The sequence below is a fragment of the Prionailurus bengalensis genome (genome assembly GCF_016509475.1).
Source record: "Prionailurus bengalensis isolate Pbe53 chromosome B2 unlocalized genomic scaffold, Fcat_Pben_1.1_paternal_pri B2_random_Un_scaffold_46, whole genome shotgun sequence".
NCBI lineage: Eukaryota > Metazoa > Chordata > Mammalia > Carnivora > Felidae > Prionailurus > Prionailurus bengalensis.
This window is the reverse complement of record NW_025091153.1, coordinates 426,660-439,933: the sequence shown is the minus strand read 5'-3', so window position 1 is coordinate 439,933 and position 13,274 is coordinate 426,660. Positions and strand designations below refer to the sequence as shown.

At 53.9% G+C, this 13,274-nt stretch overlaps 1 protein-coding gene across 43 annotated transcripts; it reads left to right on the top strand.

Moving 5' to 3' along the window:
* The first annotated feature begins 1,304 nt into the window (after positions 1-1,304).
* BAG6 (BAG cochaperone 6) lies at positions 1,305-12,458 on the top strand. 43 transcript variants are annotated; one of them, XM_043571736.1, is made up of 26 exons: positions 1,324-1,594; positions 2,246-2,372; positions 3,471-3,588; positions 3,707-3,903; positions 4,138-4,191; positions 4,353-4,427; positions 5,075-5,313; positions 5,836-5,965; positions 6,426-6,623; positions 6,841-7,093; positions 7,447-7,524; positions 7,636-7,743; positions 7,866-7,978; positions 8,085-8,169; positions 8,367-8,650; positions 9,089-9,380; positions 9,538-9,707; positions 9,897-9,950; positions 10,081-10,183; positions 10,279-10,403; positions 10,575-10,721; positions 10,820-10,879; positions 10,989-11,135; positions 11,213-11,320; positions 11,847-11,993; positions 12,279-12,458. In XM_043571736.1, the coding sequence occupies exons 2-26, from the start codon at positions 2,259-2,261 to the stop codon at positions 12,372-12,374; spliced, it is 3,495 nt and encodes a 1,164-aa protein (XP_043427671.1). In that variant the 5' UTR covers positions 1,324-1,594; positions 2,246-2,258; the 3' UTR covers positions 12,375-12,458. The 43 variants fall into 43 exon arrangements, with proteins under 43 accessions (XP_043427675.1, XP_043427689.1, XP_043427671.1 ...); XM_043571733.1 differs by having other exon boundaries at positions 8,082-8,169; XM_043571735.1 differs by lacking the exon at positions 1,324-1,594 and adding an exon at positions 1,608-1,760 and having other exon boundaries at positions 8,082-8,169.
* Positions 12,459-13,274: the final 816 nt, after the last annotated feature.

Below are 13,274 nucleotides of genomic sequence, written 5' to 3'. Positions count from 1 at the left end.
GCTATAACTAATGCTTGTAAAAGCACTTACTACAGTTTCTGGTGGTTTTTAGGTTCTCAAATAATAGTAAGGAGAGCCAAGTGGGTGGAGCAGTTAATGCAATGAAAGATGGCTTCCTTAATAGATTATGTGTAACCCACAGACTGCCAATAAATTTGTTCTGAGAGGTGAGGTTGCTATGCGCTTGTGATTTAATTAAAAGAACAAAATTTGGGCGATGAGTATATGAGGGCTCATTATTACTATTTACAGGTAACTTTTTATCATAAAAAACAAATACATGTAAAATACAACAACTTATTGGTAGAAGTGCTCTCTCTACCCGCGGTCTGGTAGGTCTGGATTTGTCAGTTCTGCCACTTACTTTCGCCTAGGTATATTCATCTATAAATTGTAAGTAGTAACTATCCTAGGTGTTGAAAGGCTTTTAAGGACAGTACGCAAAACCCTTAGTAAAGTGGCAGACACAAACCAAGAGCTCTCTAAACAGGTGTTTATTAGAACTCTTAACCGAAATGGTCCTTGGGACCTGGGTAGAAACTACGAATCCCAGAAAGGCTATGGACACCGCAGGCAGGCACACCGGCAGCAACCGGCCTGGCTGGGAAAGTTGCAGCGCCAGGGAGCCAAGGCCCTGGCCCGAGGGCAGCGGGTGGGCTGGAGGGCTTAGGCAGCGAACACCGTCCCGCCTGCCCGCGGACCCGGGGCTTGCGGAAGCCCTTCAACACCCCCTTCAAAACCCCAGGGTCAGATTCTTGTGTTTCGGTCCAATCTGAGGCCATTTGCTCCTAATTCCCAAACTCTGAGGTCCCCTTTTTGACGAAAGTCCTAAAAAACAGTAAATCCTAGTTTCTCCAAAACATGGCGCGTCCCCTTGGCCGCACTTCGCCGGCGAGGAACATGGCGCCCACAGCCCGCCAAACGCCCACCGAGCAGAACCGAGGTCAGCCCCAACGACGCGACGGCACGCCCAGCTCGCGAACCACCTCCAACCGTCTAAGGAAAGGATGACTTCCGCAGGCGCCGAAGGAGTAGAGCCTCGAGGGCCAGAGTGACAAGACAGAATTTTAGGAGGCCAGGACAGTGCCGCCTTAAATTCTCTGCCGGCCACGACTTTAATAACATGGATTGATGAGGCGCAATCCCCAGTCCCCAAACTCCAAGTTGCATACAACTGTCCAAAGCTTCTCGAGGCGTAGTCTCATCTAGTAATTTTTTTCAGGCATTTATAGTAGCCACCTCAACCTCCCACAGCTCAAGCGCGTGCACAGAAGAAATGAACAGCGTCAGCGGGGGTGGGCGGTGCCTAAGAGTGTACGCATGCGTAGAGCGACGCACGCAGGCGCAGTACGGTCCCCCGGGCGACGGTGGCCGCGGCTCCTCGGGGTGCTCGGCTCCCTCCCATCCAGGCCGGCCCCGGCCCGTCTCGCCCCAAGGAACTCACTGTTGAGGGCCGCGAACTTCCTCATCGTGCCCCACAAAAGTAAATCTTGGGGACCTGGGGGAGCCGGAAGTACCGCCTTGCGATCCCCAAATACTATCGGGGAAACGGAAGTGGCCATCAGTGGCAAGTTGGGGGAGACCGGAAGTGACGGTACCTTGGGGAAGTCGGGGGCGGAGTCCGGGGTGGTGGTAGTGTGTGTGGGTGTGTGTGTGGGGGGGGGAGGGTGTGTGTTTGGTGTGTGTTGGTTCCGGCGCTCTGCTGGAGCGTCGAGGGAAGGTGGAAGAGGGGGGCAGTCAGCTAGCCAGTCTGGCCCCCCGTGAGTGTCCGTCATCTCGGGTCTGTCGTGACTTAGGCGGGTTCGATGGGCGTGGCGCGCGTGCGCGAAACCACTGTCTCCGCGGAGTCTGGCGCGACCCCCCCCCCCCCCAGCTCTCGCGTGTCCCCCAGGGTTTGCCGAACTTTGGGGCCTTTGTCGTATCGCGACTGATGATGACACTGGTCTCCTTTTCTTATCTTTCCTGCTTCCTAGCCTGAGTGGCCTTCCCTTATTGTGATTGGCACTGTGGAGCCCCTCCCATCTCCCCGTCTTCCAGCTCTCTGTGCCGTCGATCTTCTGCCCTTTGTGTTTCTCTCCCTGTGCCCCGGAATCAGAAGGGGGATGGGGGCGGGTGTGTGTGTGTGTGTGCTTGTGTGGGAGAAACTCTTTAGGTATTAGGGCGGAGACTCAGGCTGGGAAGGCTTCCGGGTGTATAAAATCTGCTTTGGGCGACAGCAGGCCTCCCTCCCTCCATTCTTCCTTAGAGAGCTGTCGGCCATGGAGCCCAGTGATACTACCAGTACCACTACCAGTATGGAGGAGCCTGACAGCCTGGAGGTGCTGGTGAAGACCTTGGACTCTCAGACTCGGACCTTTATTGTGGGGGCCCAGGTGAGACCCCAGTATTTCTGGAAGACCCCCATTCACCCTTCCTCTTGTAGTCCCCTTATTCTGAGAGAAGAGCCTGGTTTTTTTTTTGGGGGGGGTCCTCAAATCTTCTTTCATCGGTTCCTTTGTTCATGTTCTAGACAGGATACTTTCTGGTGTTGCTTGTTGAGTGGGAAGGTATGGATGAGGCAGATTTCATTCTGCCTTTTTCCACTGTGATAGAACTCATGCAGAGGGAAATATGGAGGAAGGGGGAAATCTATGCCATCATCATGAGGGAACCCCAGCCCAAAGGGACAGACCTAGCTCTTGCTTTTGGGAAGGGAAACAGAATGGAGATCCAAAACACAAGTCTTAAAAGCAAAAATTGGTCAAGTCTGTACTCTGTTTTTAAAGGCTGGAAATCAGAGCCCATAGTGCAAGTAGAGCCCTAATAGGCTATTGAGTGGATTTTCTAGTATTTGTGGCATAATTTGAGTCTTGATTGTAATGCCACAGACACAGCTGTTTATGCCATTAATTCCTCTAATACTTGGAGAGAAAATCATGAGGTCTGTAGTTTTTAAAACACATACAAGAAGACCATGTAGACTTTTGTGATTAGATGTATGTAAACATTCTGGTACATCCCAAGAGTATGTTGTCCAGTTAGGAAAGTGTTTGCTCTTTTCTCTTTTTGTACTTAGTTGAGTTTTCTGGCTTGATTTTTCCACCCCACCTTCCTTATCATTGCGTTTATTTTGGAGATTGCAGAGTTGTATCATTTTGTGTTTGGGGAGGGGTCATTGGTATCTTTAGACACACATTCCTTTGGGAGCCAGGGAGAGAAGTGAAGGTCAGTTAGCTTTTCTGTATCCAGCCTTGTGATTTTCTTCTGGGCATATAAGCTGAACTTTGTTAACATTTATTGTCTGTTTTGACAGGTGTTAACACGTCTTAGTTTGGGGCTTTGCACAATAATTACCTCACAATCAAGACAAATGGGTAGTAATTTTATGATTGGGTGATTTTTACCCCTCATGCCCAAAAGTCAGTTGTCCGCCTTCTGTCCTTTCCCTTTCCTACATTAGCTGATAGTTTTTTATTTCTGTTACCTTGCAGATGAATGTAAAGGAATTTAAGGAGCACATCGCTGCCTCTGTCAGCATTCCCTCTGAGAAACAACGGCTCATCTATCAGGGACGAGTTCTGCAGGATGATAAGAAGCTCCAGGAATACAGTAAGAGTTTGGGGGAGGCAGTTTAGAGGTTGAGGCAGCTGTCTAGAGGGATGAACTGAGGCCTTGAGCTTACCTGTCATATAATGCTTTGGTGTGTATCTTTTTTTTTTTCCTGCAGATGTTGGGGGAAAGGTTATTCACCTGGTGGAACGGGCTCCTCCTCAGACGCAGCTGCCTTCTGGGGCATCTTCTGGGATAGGGTCTGCCTCAGCCACCCATGGTGGGGGACCCCCGCCTGGTACTCGGGGGCCTGGGGCCTCTGTTCATGACCGGAATGCCAACAGCTATGTCATGGTTGGAACCTTCAATCTTCCTGTAAGCTTGTGTTCCACATAGGACAGTTTTTGTGGGAAGGGTGGTTTGGTTGTGGTAATGGCAGAGAGCTTATAAGACAGGTATCTTGGTCTTTAGATTGGGTTTCCAGGGCCCTGAGGTCTGATATGACCTTAGTCTTTGAGAAAAAGAGTGGGGCTCTAGAGAATGAGTTGAAGGTGTGGGGGCCTTAGTATTTGGCTTCTCCCAGAGCAACTTCCCTTACCCTTTTCTCAGAGTGACGGCTCTGCTGTGGATGTTCACATCAACATGGAACAGGCCCCGATTCAGGTATCACGGGCCTGGGAGGGTCAGGGAAGGGGATCTGGGAGAAGGAGGCCATGAGGTGGGGGTTGAACCTGGCCAAGGAGATGGCTGGGACCTGGTTCAGTGGGTGGTAGAGTTCATGGCTTCATCTCAGGTGTACCCTGATTTTCCCTCTCTTATCATAGAGTGAGCCCCGAGTACGGCTGGTGATGGCTCAGCACATGATCAGAGATATACAGACCTTACTTTCCCGGATGGAGGTCAGTGGACAAGGCTGGCTAGGGTCTGTCTGTCTCTTCATTCTCCCTTACCCCTCTGGTGGTGAAGGCATGACTGGCCTGGTGGTGAAGGCCAGTGGTGGTGAAGGCATGGTGGTGAAGGCATGACTGGCCATATCAGTTGGATTGTCCCTGTCTAATCTGGTCTCTTCTCTGCAGTCTTCAGTCTTCGGGGCAGGAAAAAGTATCTTTGTCAGCCTATCTTGTTCCTGCCAATTCTCTGGGTGCCTGGTATCTGGGAAGTTTGTTTCAAACTTGTCAGATAATTCTCACGGCTGCTTCTTTCAATTATAGAAGCAGTTCGTGCTTTTTTAGTTTCTAAATTGCTATAGTTGATACTATTTCTATTAGTTTGTGTTGTGGTTGTAGCTTGTGACCTTTCTTTTTTTGTGGGGATTTAGTGAACCATACTTTTTGTATTTTGCTAGTAATTCACAAGTACAACAGCTATTTGTTGTGCATCTTATTTAAGTTTTACGTTGGTGGCTAGGGAATCAAAGAGGCCAATGCAAAGCCCTGCCTTCAGGGAGCCCAGCTAGAGCTCCTTCTCCACTCAGTCTCCTTTGTCCTGGGTAATTCTCTGCAGCAGTCTCATCCTACCTTTGGTATCCTGAATCCCTCCCCTTTAGTGTCGAGGGGGACCCCAAGCACAGCACAGTCAGCCGCCCCCACAGACGCCAACCGTGGCCCCGGAGTCTGTAGCCTTGAGTTCTCAAACATCAGAACCAGTTGAAAGTGAAGTGCCTTCTCGGGAGCCCATGGAGGCCGAAGAAGTGGAGGAGCGTGCCCCAGCCCAGAGCCCGGAGCTCACCCCTTCCGGCCCAGCTCCAGCAGGCCCAACACCTGCCCCAGAGACCAGTGCACCCAAGTGAGAAACAGAGGGACCCTTTGGGAGGGGGTTTGGGGATCCCAAGTGAAGTGTGAGAGCCAAGAAGGGTATGATGGGAGAAGACGGCTGCTTGACAGTCTCTCCTGTAGGGCTAGTGTTGGGGGGGGGGGACAGGGAGAGGCTCTGGACCGGCTGATGAGGTTAGAGTTGGCATCTGAGCCAGAAGCACTGCTGTCCCTGGGGCAAGAAAGTCCAGATGGTGTTTCCTGAGCCTGATTAAGATTCTCTCTCTTGAGTTCTCACAAGCCACGCCTCTTTCTTCAGAGTTAGTTTCTTGTCATCACAGGTATAGAATCATGTGGTGGGAAAGGGAGGAGCAGTGTATTTTCTCTTGTCTTCCCGTGGGTACAGGTAAAGCACAGATGCTCTGCTCGTCCTAGAGGGGATTGGGCCAGGGGTCGGGGAGGCTGCGGACAGACAGGGCAGGTATAGTCTGTGTCAACTTTGAGGTTGGGGGTCTGAGGAGAGCCTTGGCTCACTGCCTCTCGGGGTTGCCCACAGCCATCCTTCCCCTGCGGAGTATGTTGAAGTGCTCCAGGAGCTACAGCGGCTTGAGAGCCGCCTCCAGCCCTTCCTGCAGCGCTACTATGAGGTTCTGGGCGCTGCCGCCACCACGGACTACAACAACAACGTGAGCCCCGCCTACCCCCTCACCCCCATTTGTCCCAAATGGAATAGGCCGAAATACAGCTAATCCTTTCCCCAGAAAAAGACATTGTCTGCAACAGGATGATTCCTCTGTAGACTCGTAAGTGATGTTTTCCTTGTTTATAGGGAGGGTCATCATCTCTGTGATACCTGCTGTCTTTGTACCTTTTCATACCTTGGGTTAATTAGGAAACTTAGGCAGAGTAAGGAAATTTAGCAGATGATGCTGTACTGATTTGCTGTAGGGTTTGTTGTAATAGGAAACTTTCCGTGTGCATGAAGTAGAATTTATTTATAGAGGTTGGGTCTACTTGGACGCTTCCGAGGCTATGCCTGGGGGTGTAGAGAACGTGGTGTCATTCCAAGGTGTTACTGCTTTTGTTATTGACGTTCGTCCTAGCCTAATATTTTTGGCCTTTCTGTGCTTGACCCTGGGGATATAGCAAGAGGGCCGCGAAGAGGACCAGCGCTTGATCAACTTGGTGGGGGAGAGCCTACGGCTACTGGGCAACACTTTTGTGGCGCTGTCTGACCTGCGCTGCAACCTGGCCTGTGCGCCCCCACGACACCTGCATGTGGTCCGGCCCATGTCTCACTACACCACCCCCATGGTGCTCCAGCAGGCAGCCATTCCCATCCAGGTGGGTCGGAGGGGAGGAACCTGGTGTGAGGGAGACCGCATGGCTGGTGGTGGCATGACCCAGGGTAGCTACCGGGTTTGACAGTAGTGAGAAGAGGTAGGGACTTTAGAAATACGTAGTGACGGAGAATGGGGGAGACTTCGGAAGTATATCACGGAGTGCCGTGGGTTAGGCTCTTATTTTACTCACTTCTGTGTCATTCATCTGTCTCCTCCAGATCAACGTGGGAACCACCGTGACCATGACGGGGAATGGGACTCGGCCCCCCCCAACTTCTAATGCGGAGGCAGCTCCCCCTGGTCCTGGGCAGGCCTCATCCCTGGCTCCCACTTCTACCACTGTCGAGTCCTCAACTGAGGGTGTTCCCCCACCAGGGCCGGCTCCCCCACCGACCACCAGCCACCCAAGGGTCATCCGGATTTCCCACCAGAGTGTGGAACCTGTAGTCATGATGCACATGAACATCCAAGGTGAGTTAGGATTGGTTGTTGGTAGAGAAGAGCAGCGTGGCTTGGGAGGGGGGTCTGTAGCGAGGTGTGAGAGAGGGAGGGTGGGGAAGGGAGAAGTCAGGGCTGATGGAGGTAGCAGGGTTAACCAGACTAGAAACTTTTAGTTGGCATGCATGGGGAGGGGCAGGAGTGACTGCTTGTCCTTGCAGTTTTGTTTGCATGGTGAAGGGAGTGCCGCCTTCCTGTCTAGATGGAGGGAGAGGCAGGCTTTTTGGTGGGGGGAGTAGCGGTCTGAAGGATGCCAGTCTCAGGAGGATATAGTTAGGCTTTGGCCCCGCCTGTCTCAGGGCTACTCTCTCTGTCTCCTTGCCCAGATTCTGGCACACAGCCCGGTGGAGTTCCGAGTGCTCCCACTGGCCCCCTAGGACCCCCTGGTCATGGCCAAACCCTGGGTAAGAGTGAGGGCATCAGAGCAGGCAGAGCTCTGGGTAGAGAAGGGGTAGGGCCGAATGGGTGGGCTGAAGGGGGTCCAGGTTCAAGGTTACATCAGACCCGCCCCCCAGGCTCCACCCTCATCCAGCTGCCCTCCCTGCCCCCTGAGTTCATGCACGCCGTCGCCCACCAGATCACTCATCAGGCCATGGTGGCAGCTGTTGCCTCCGCGGCCGCAGGTAATGACCTGGAAGGGGAAGTTTGGGAGGCGGGGCACGGTCCACGGTGGTGGGTGCCGTTGGCTGGCAGTCAGGGGCCCAGCCTTCAGCCCTCTCTGGTCTCTCCCCTCTGCCACCCACAGGACAGCAGGTGCCGGGTTTCCCGACAGCTCCGACCCGGGTGGTGATTGCTCGGCCCACCCCTCCGCAGGCTCGGCCTTCCCATCCTGGGGGGCCCCCAATCTCGGGTACTCTAGTGAGTAAGGGTGGAGGGGTTCTGGTGGGGAAGTTCGGGGAGAGAATCCTGTGGTGGGGAATGAAAAGGGCAGGACTGAAAGCCCCCTTTGTTCTCCCTTCAGCAGGGCGCTGGACTAGGTACCAATGCCTCTTTGGCCCAGATGGTGAGCGGCCTCGTGGGGCAGCTTCTTATGCAGCCCGTTCTTGTGGGTGAGTCCTCGTTCTTCCCTGTCTCCAGCTGTAGTCACTCCCACGGCCCTGCTGATGCTCCTTAATCTCCTTACTGGTGCTTCCCAGTTCTCTTCATAGGTCCTTCGTTCTTGCTTTCCTGCTGGGAAGATCAGAATGGAAATGCTGTGGGGTCTCGTTTCTCTGGATTTCATCTTTTTTTCTTTTGGCCTCTGTAGCTCAGGGGACCCCAGGAATGGCACCACCTCCAGCCCCTGCCACTGCTTCAGCCAGTGCAGGCACCACCAACACAGCAACCACAGCTGGTCCTGCCCCCGGGGGGCCCGCCCAGCCTCCACCCCCTCAACCCTCAGCGGCCGATCTTCAGTTCTCACAGCTCCTAGGGAACCTGCTGGGTCCTGCGGGGCCAGGGGCCGGAGGGCCTGGCATGGCTTCTCCCACCATCACCGTGGCAATGCCTGGTGTCCCTGCCTTTCTCCAGGGCATGACCGACTTTCTGCAGGTAAGTGCCTAGCTTGCTCATCACCTCACCCTTCCTTTCCCTTGGCTCGGCCAGGCGCTGGTGCCTTGTTGCTGTGGTATTGCTGCTGGGCTACAGTCTCTGGTGGCATGTTGGTGGAAGGGAGCCTTGGGAATTTGTGGACTCGGATTCCCCCCCACCCCTGCCCCGATTTGGAGATGAGGAAATTGAGGCTGTGAAAACGAAGTAATTGGTGTTGTTGCTTTGTAACCTACCCCATCGAGAGGGAGAGAGGGTCGGTGCTCTGCCCCATCCTGCCGCTGTGTAACTATGTGTGCGCATTGTGCTTTGGGGAGTAAAGAGCAGATTACAGCTCTCCATCTTCCACGGCCCTCTTGGTTTGTGCCTTTCTGGTGTCGTTTTACATCCTTGTCTCCGTGCTCACCTTGTGTTCTGTTGTTTGTTCCTTCTCTTTGCCAGGCGACGCAGACGGCCCCTCCGCCCCCACCACCACCCCCACCCCCACCCCCAGCCCCAGAGCAGCAGACCATGCCCCCACCAGGGTCCCCTTCTGGTGGCGCAGGGAGTCCTGGAGGCCTGGGTCTTGAGAGCCTTTCACCGGAGTTTTTTACCTCCGTGGTGCAGGGCGTGCTGAACTCCCTGCTAGGCTCCCTGGGGGCTCGGGCTGGCAGTAGTGAAAGTATTGCTGCTTTCATACAGCGCCTCAGTGGATCAAGCAACATCTTTGAGCCTGGGGCTGATGGGGCCCTCGGTGAGCAAATTGGGAGTGCCTTGGCCTTCTACAGGGAGGGATAGGTCGATGGTCTCTGTTGAGGGGTATTACTGAGGTGGGATGAGGCCAATGGGCTTGTGGTGGGTGGGCAGGCCAGGTGGTAGAGGCCGCTGCTGATTTCTGTCTCTGTCTCTAGGATTCTTTGGGGCCCTACTCTCTCTGCTGTGCCAGAACTTTTCCATGGTGGATGTGGTGATGCTTCTTCATGGGCATTTCCAGCCACTGCAGCGGCTCCAGCCCCAGCTGCGATCCTTTTTCCACCAGCACTACCTGGGTGGCCAAGAGCCCACACCTGGTAACATACGGGTAAATGAAGATCTTGGACCCCAGAGCTCTCTTTCTTGTCACTTTCTGTTATTTATTCCTGACTCTGTTTATCTGTCATCTAAAGCTATGATTGCTCCAGCTCAAGCCCTGGACTTAGTGGAGGTAGAAGGGAGGGCAGTGTCTTGAGGGCTGGGGCTTGGATCTAAACTTGCGCTGTTTCCCCCATAGACGGCAACCCACACGTTGATCACAGGGCTGGAAGAGTACGTGCGGGAGAGTTTTGTGAGTACCCCTTCCACATTCCCTCTTCTCCTGGGTCCTGTCAGGGTAGCTCCTGTTCCTGCTACCGCTTTCGGTTCCTGGTCTCCCAGGGTTCCTGATTCGGAGGGTCTTTGTGTGTGTTGTTTCTCAGTCTTTGGTGCAGGTTCAGCCAGGGGTGGACATCATCCGGACAAACCTGGAATTTCTCCAAGAGCAGTTCAATAGCATCGCTGCTCATGTGCTGCACTGCACAGGTCAGGGGCAGCGGGGCTGGGGGGTCGGGGGGCGGGGGTATTAGATGTGCAGAGCTGTCGGGTGCCAGCATCTCCTCCTTGTGTCTTGCCCACAGACAGTGGATTTGGGGCCCGCCTGCTTGAGTTGTGTAACCAGGGCCTGTTTGAATGCCTGGCCCTCAACCTGCACTGCTTGGGGGGACAGCAGATGGAGCTTGCCGCGGTCATCAATGGTCGAATTGTAAGCACCACCTCTGCCCCAAAGCCCCAGCCTTCTGTTTCCTTGGGTTTCCATTCTCTCTGGTATCCTGCGGTTTTTATTTTTTCTCCCCCAACTGCCGTCCTTTACTCTTTGACACTTTTTAAGAGCTCGTTGAAGATGCTGTGTTCTAAGGCTGCTTTTTGCCCTCAGCGTCGCATGTCTCGTGGGGTGAACCCGTCCTTGGTGAGCTGGCTGACCACTATGATGGGACTGAGGCTTCAGGTGGTTTTGGAGCACATGCCCGTAGGCCCTGATGCCATTCTCAGATATGTTCGCAGGGTTGGTGATCCCCCCCAGGTAAGGGACCCAGATGGGCTCTGGGGTCAGGGGACTTGAGGGAACTGGAGAGGCCTGAGACGGCTTTCTGTGTTCTCCTTCTCTGTCCAATTTTATAGCCACTTCCCGAGGAGCCAATGGAAGTTCAGGGATCAGAGAGAACTTCCCCTGAGCCTCAGGTACCAGGGAGAGTTGAGGGGCCAGGTGATGTGGAGTGGGGGACCGGGGGCGGGAGGGCTGGAGCTGGGCATGCTGAAGCCCGTGTCTTCCCACGTGTCTGGCTCCCAGCGGGAGAATGCTTCCCCAGCCCCTGGAACAACAGCAGAAGAGGCCATGTCCCGAGGTCCGCCTCCTGCTCCTGAGGGCGGCGGCTCCCGTGACGAACAGGATGGAGCTTCAGCTGAGACAGAACCTTGGGCGGCCGCAGTCCCCCCAGTAAGTGTCGGGAGGTGGGCCGGTGGGCCAAGGCAGCTGAAAGTTGTGCCAGTTACTCATCCCCTTTTCATCCCCAGGAGTGGGTTCCGATTATCCAGCAGGACATTCAGAGCCAGCGGAAGGTAAAGCCGCAGCCTCCCCTGAGCGATGCCTACCTCAGTGGTATGCCTGCCAAGAGACGCAAGGTTGGTCTGCTTCTTCCCTGAGGATCTCTCTTTATCCAAATTCCCCTGTCGTGTTTAGAATCCAATTACTCAGAGTCAGAAGGAATTCTTCCTAGTTTAGTCCCGTCATTTAATGGCTGAGGACACCTTCCCGGGGATTGACTTGCTCACGGTCGCTGCAGCACACCTTCACGTTAGCATTTGCCAGCAGTCCTGTCCTCCCTCAGCTGCCCGGTGGCTAGAAATGTGACTAGGGCCTATTTTCCTTAAGGTGGGCTTCCTCTTGTGGACTAGCCAGCTCAGAGTGCTGGCTGGCCTGACTCATCCTGCCCCTCTTATTTTGAAGAGCGAGTCCAGCACACTCAAATGCCATGTTTCGGCCAGAGCCGAATAAAACTAGGAAGGTATTTCTGCTGTCAAAACCGCCTGTACCCCTTCTCTCCACTAGCATAGGAACTCAGTGGTTGACTCCTGGAAAGGGTGAGCTGGGTGGTGGCACTGGATCTGACGTTGATCCTCTTTTCCCTCCCGACCCCCTGTCCCCCAGACGATGCAGGGTGAGGGCCCCCAGCTGCTTCTCTCAGAGGCCGTGAGCCGGGCAGCTAAGGCAGCCGGAGCTCGGCCCCTGACGAGCCCCGAGAGCCTGAGCCGGGACCTGGAGGCACCAGAGGTTCAGGAGAGCTACAGGCAGCAGGTGCCCCCACCTTGAAGCAGGATAGGGATGGTCTAGTGGGAGGGGTTGGGCTAGGGCCCCTCTTTTCTGATCCTTTCAGAGATGAACTGGTCAGTCTGGGGCTACCATGTGATTTTTTTAAAGAGTTTTTCCCTAGTGGTATCTGGGAAGGCTCGGCGATACCATATTGGGCTGACAGTGTGGCTGGTGGGGAAGTGTTAGCTTCTAAGGGATGGCCTTGCGTGCTTGCTGGGATCCTAGGGGCCTGACCGCTGCCCCTCCGACCTGCTTGCTCTCTCTCTCTAGCTCCGGGCTGATATACAAAAGCGACTGCAGGAAGACCCCAACTACAGCCCCCAGCGCTTCCCTAATGCCCACCGGGCCTTTGCTGATGATCCCTAGCTCTTGTGGCCCTCCCTCATCAGGGGACCATTTCCCCCATCTTCCTTCACAGTATTTAAGAAATAAAAGTCAGATTTTCCTGGCTGTTTGGTCTCTAAATTGTCTTCCTTAAATAGCCTAAGTACTTCAGGGGTGTCTGACTCCGGCTCCGGTCATGATCTCAGGGTTCAGGAGTTTTGAGCCCCCATCTGGCTCTCTGCTCTCAGCCTACAGCCTGCTTCAGAAACTGTTCCCCCTTGCTCTCTGCCCCTCCCCCACTCACACACGCCCTCTCAAAAATGAAAACAGTACATTTTCTCTGAACTTGTTTAAAATTAAGAATTTCTAGGAACCTAGCTGTGTAAGACCACTTTTTTTTTTTAACGTTTATTTTTGCGACAGAGAGAGCATGAACGGGGGAGGGTCAGAAAGAGAGGGAGACACAGAATCTGAAACAAGCTCCAGGCTCTGAGCAGTCAGCACAGAGCCCGACGCGGGGCTCGAACTCACATACCGCGAGATGGTGACCTGCGCCGAAGTCGGACGCTCAACCGACTGAGCCACCCAGGTGCCCCCGTGTAAGACCACTTTTAATCTTTCCCTGGTAGATGGGCACTACCATGGTTTACTGTTCATGTAGCACAACACTAAAATGAGCCTGTTGACAGCGACAGCCCTTTACAGGAAACATTTTCATACAGGAGCATTTTTTTTTTTTTTTTTTTTTAATTTAGAGTGAGGGCCTATGTGTGCGAGTTGGGGATGGGCAGAGAGGGAGAGAGGATCCCAAGCAGGTTCCCGGTTGTCCTCGCCAGAGCTCCACTATTTGGGGCTTGAGCTCACAAACTGAGATCCTGACCTTTAACCGCCTGAGCCACCCAGGCACCCCAAAAGCATTTTACATGTGAATAAGAGTTCAGA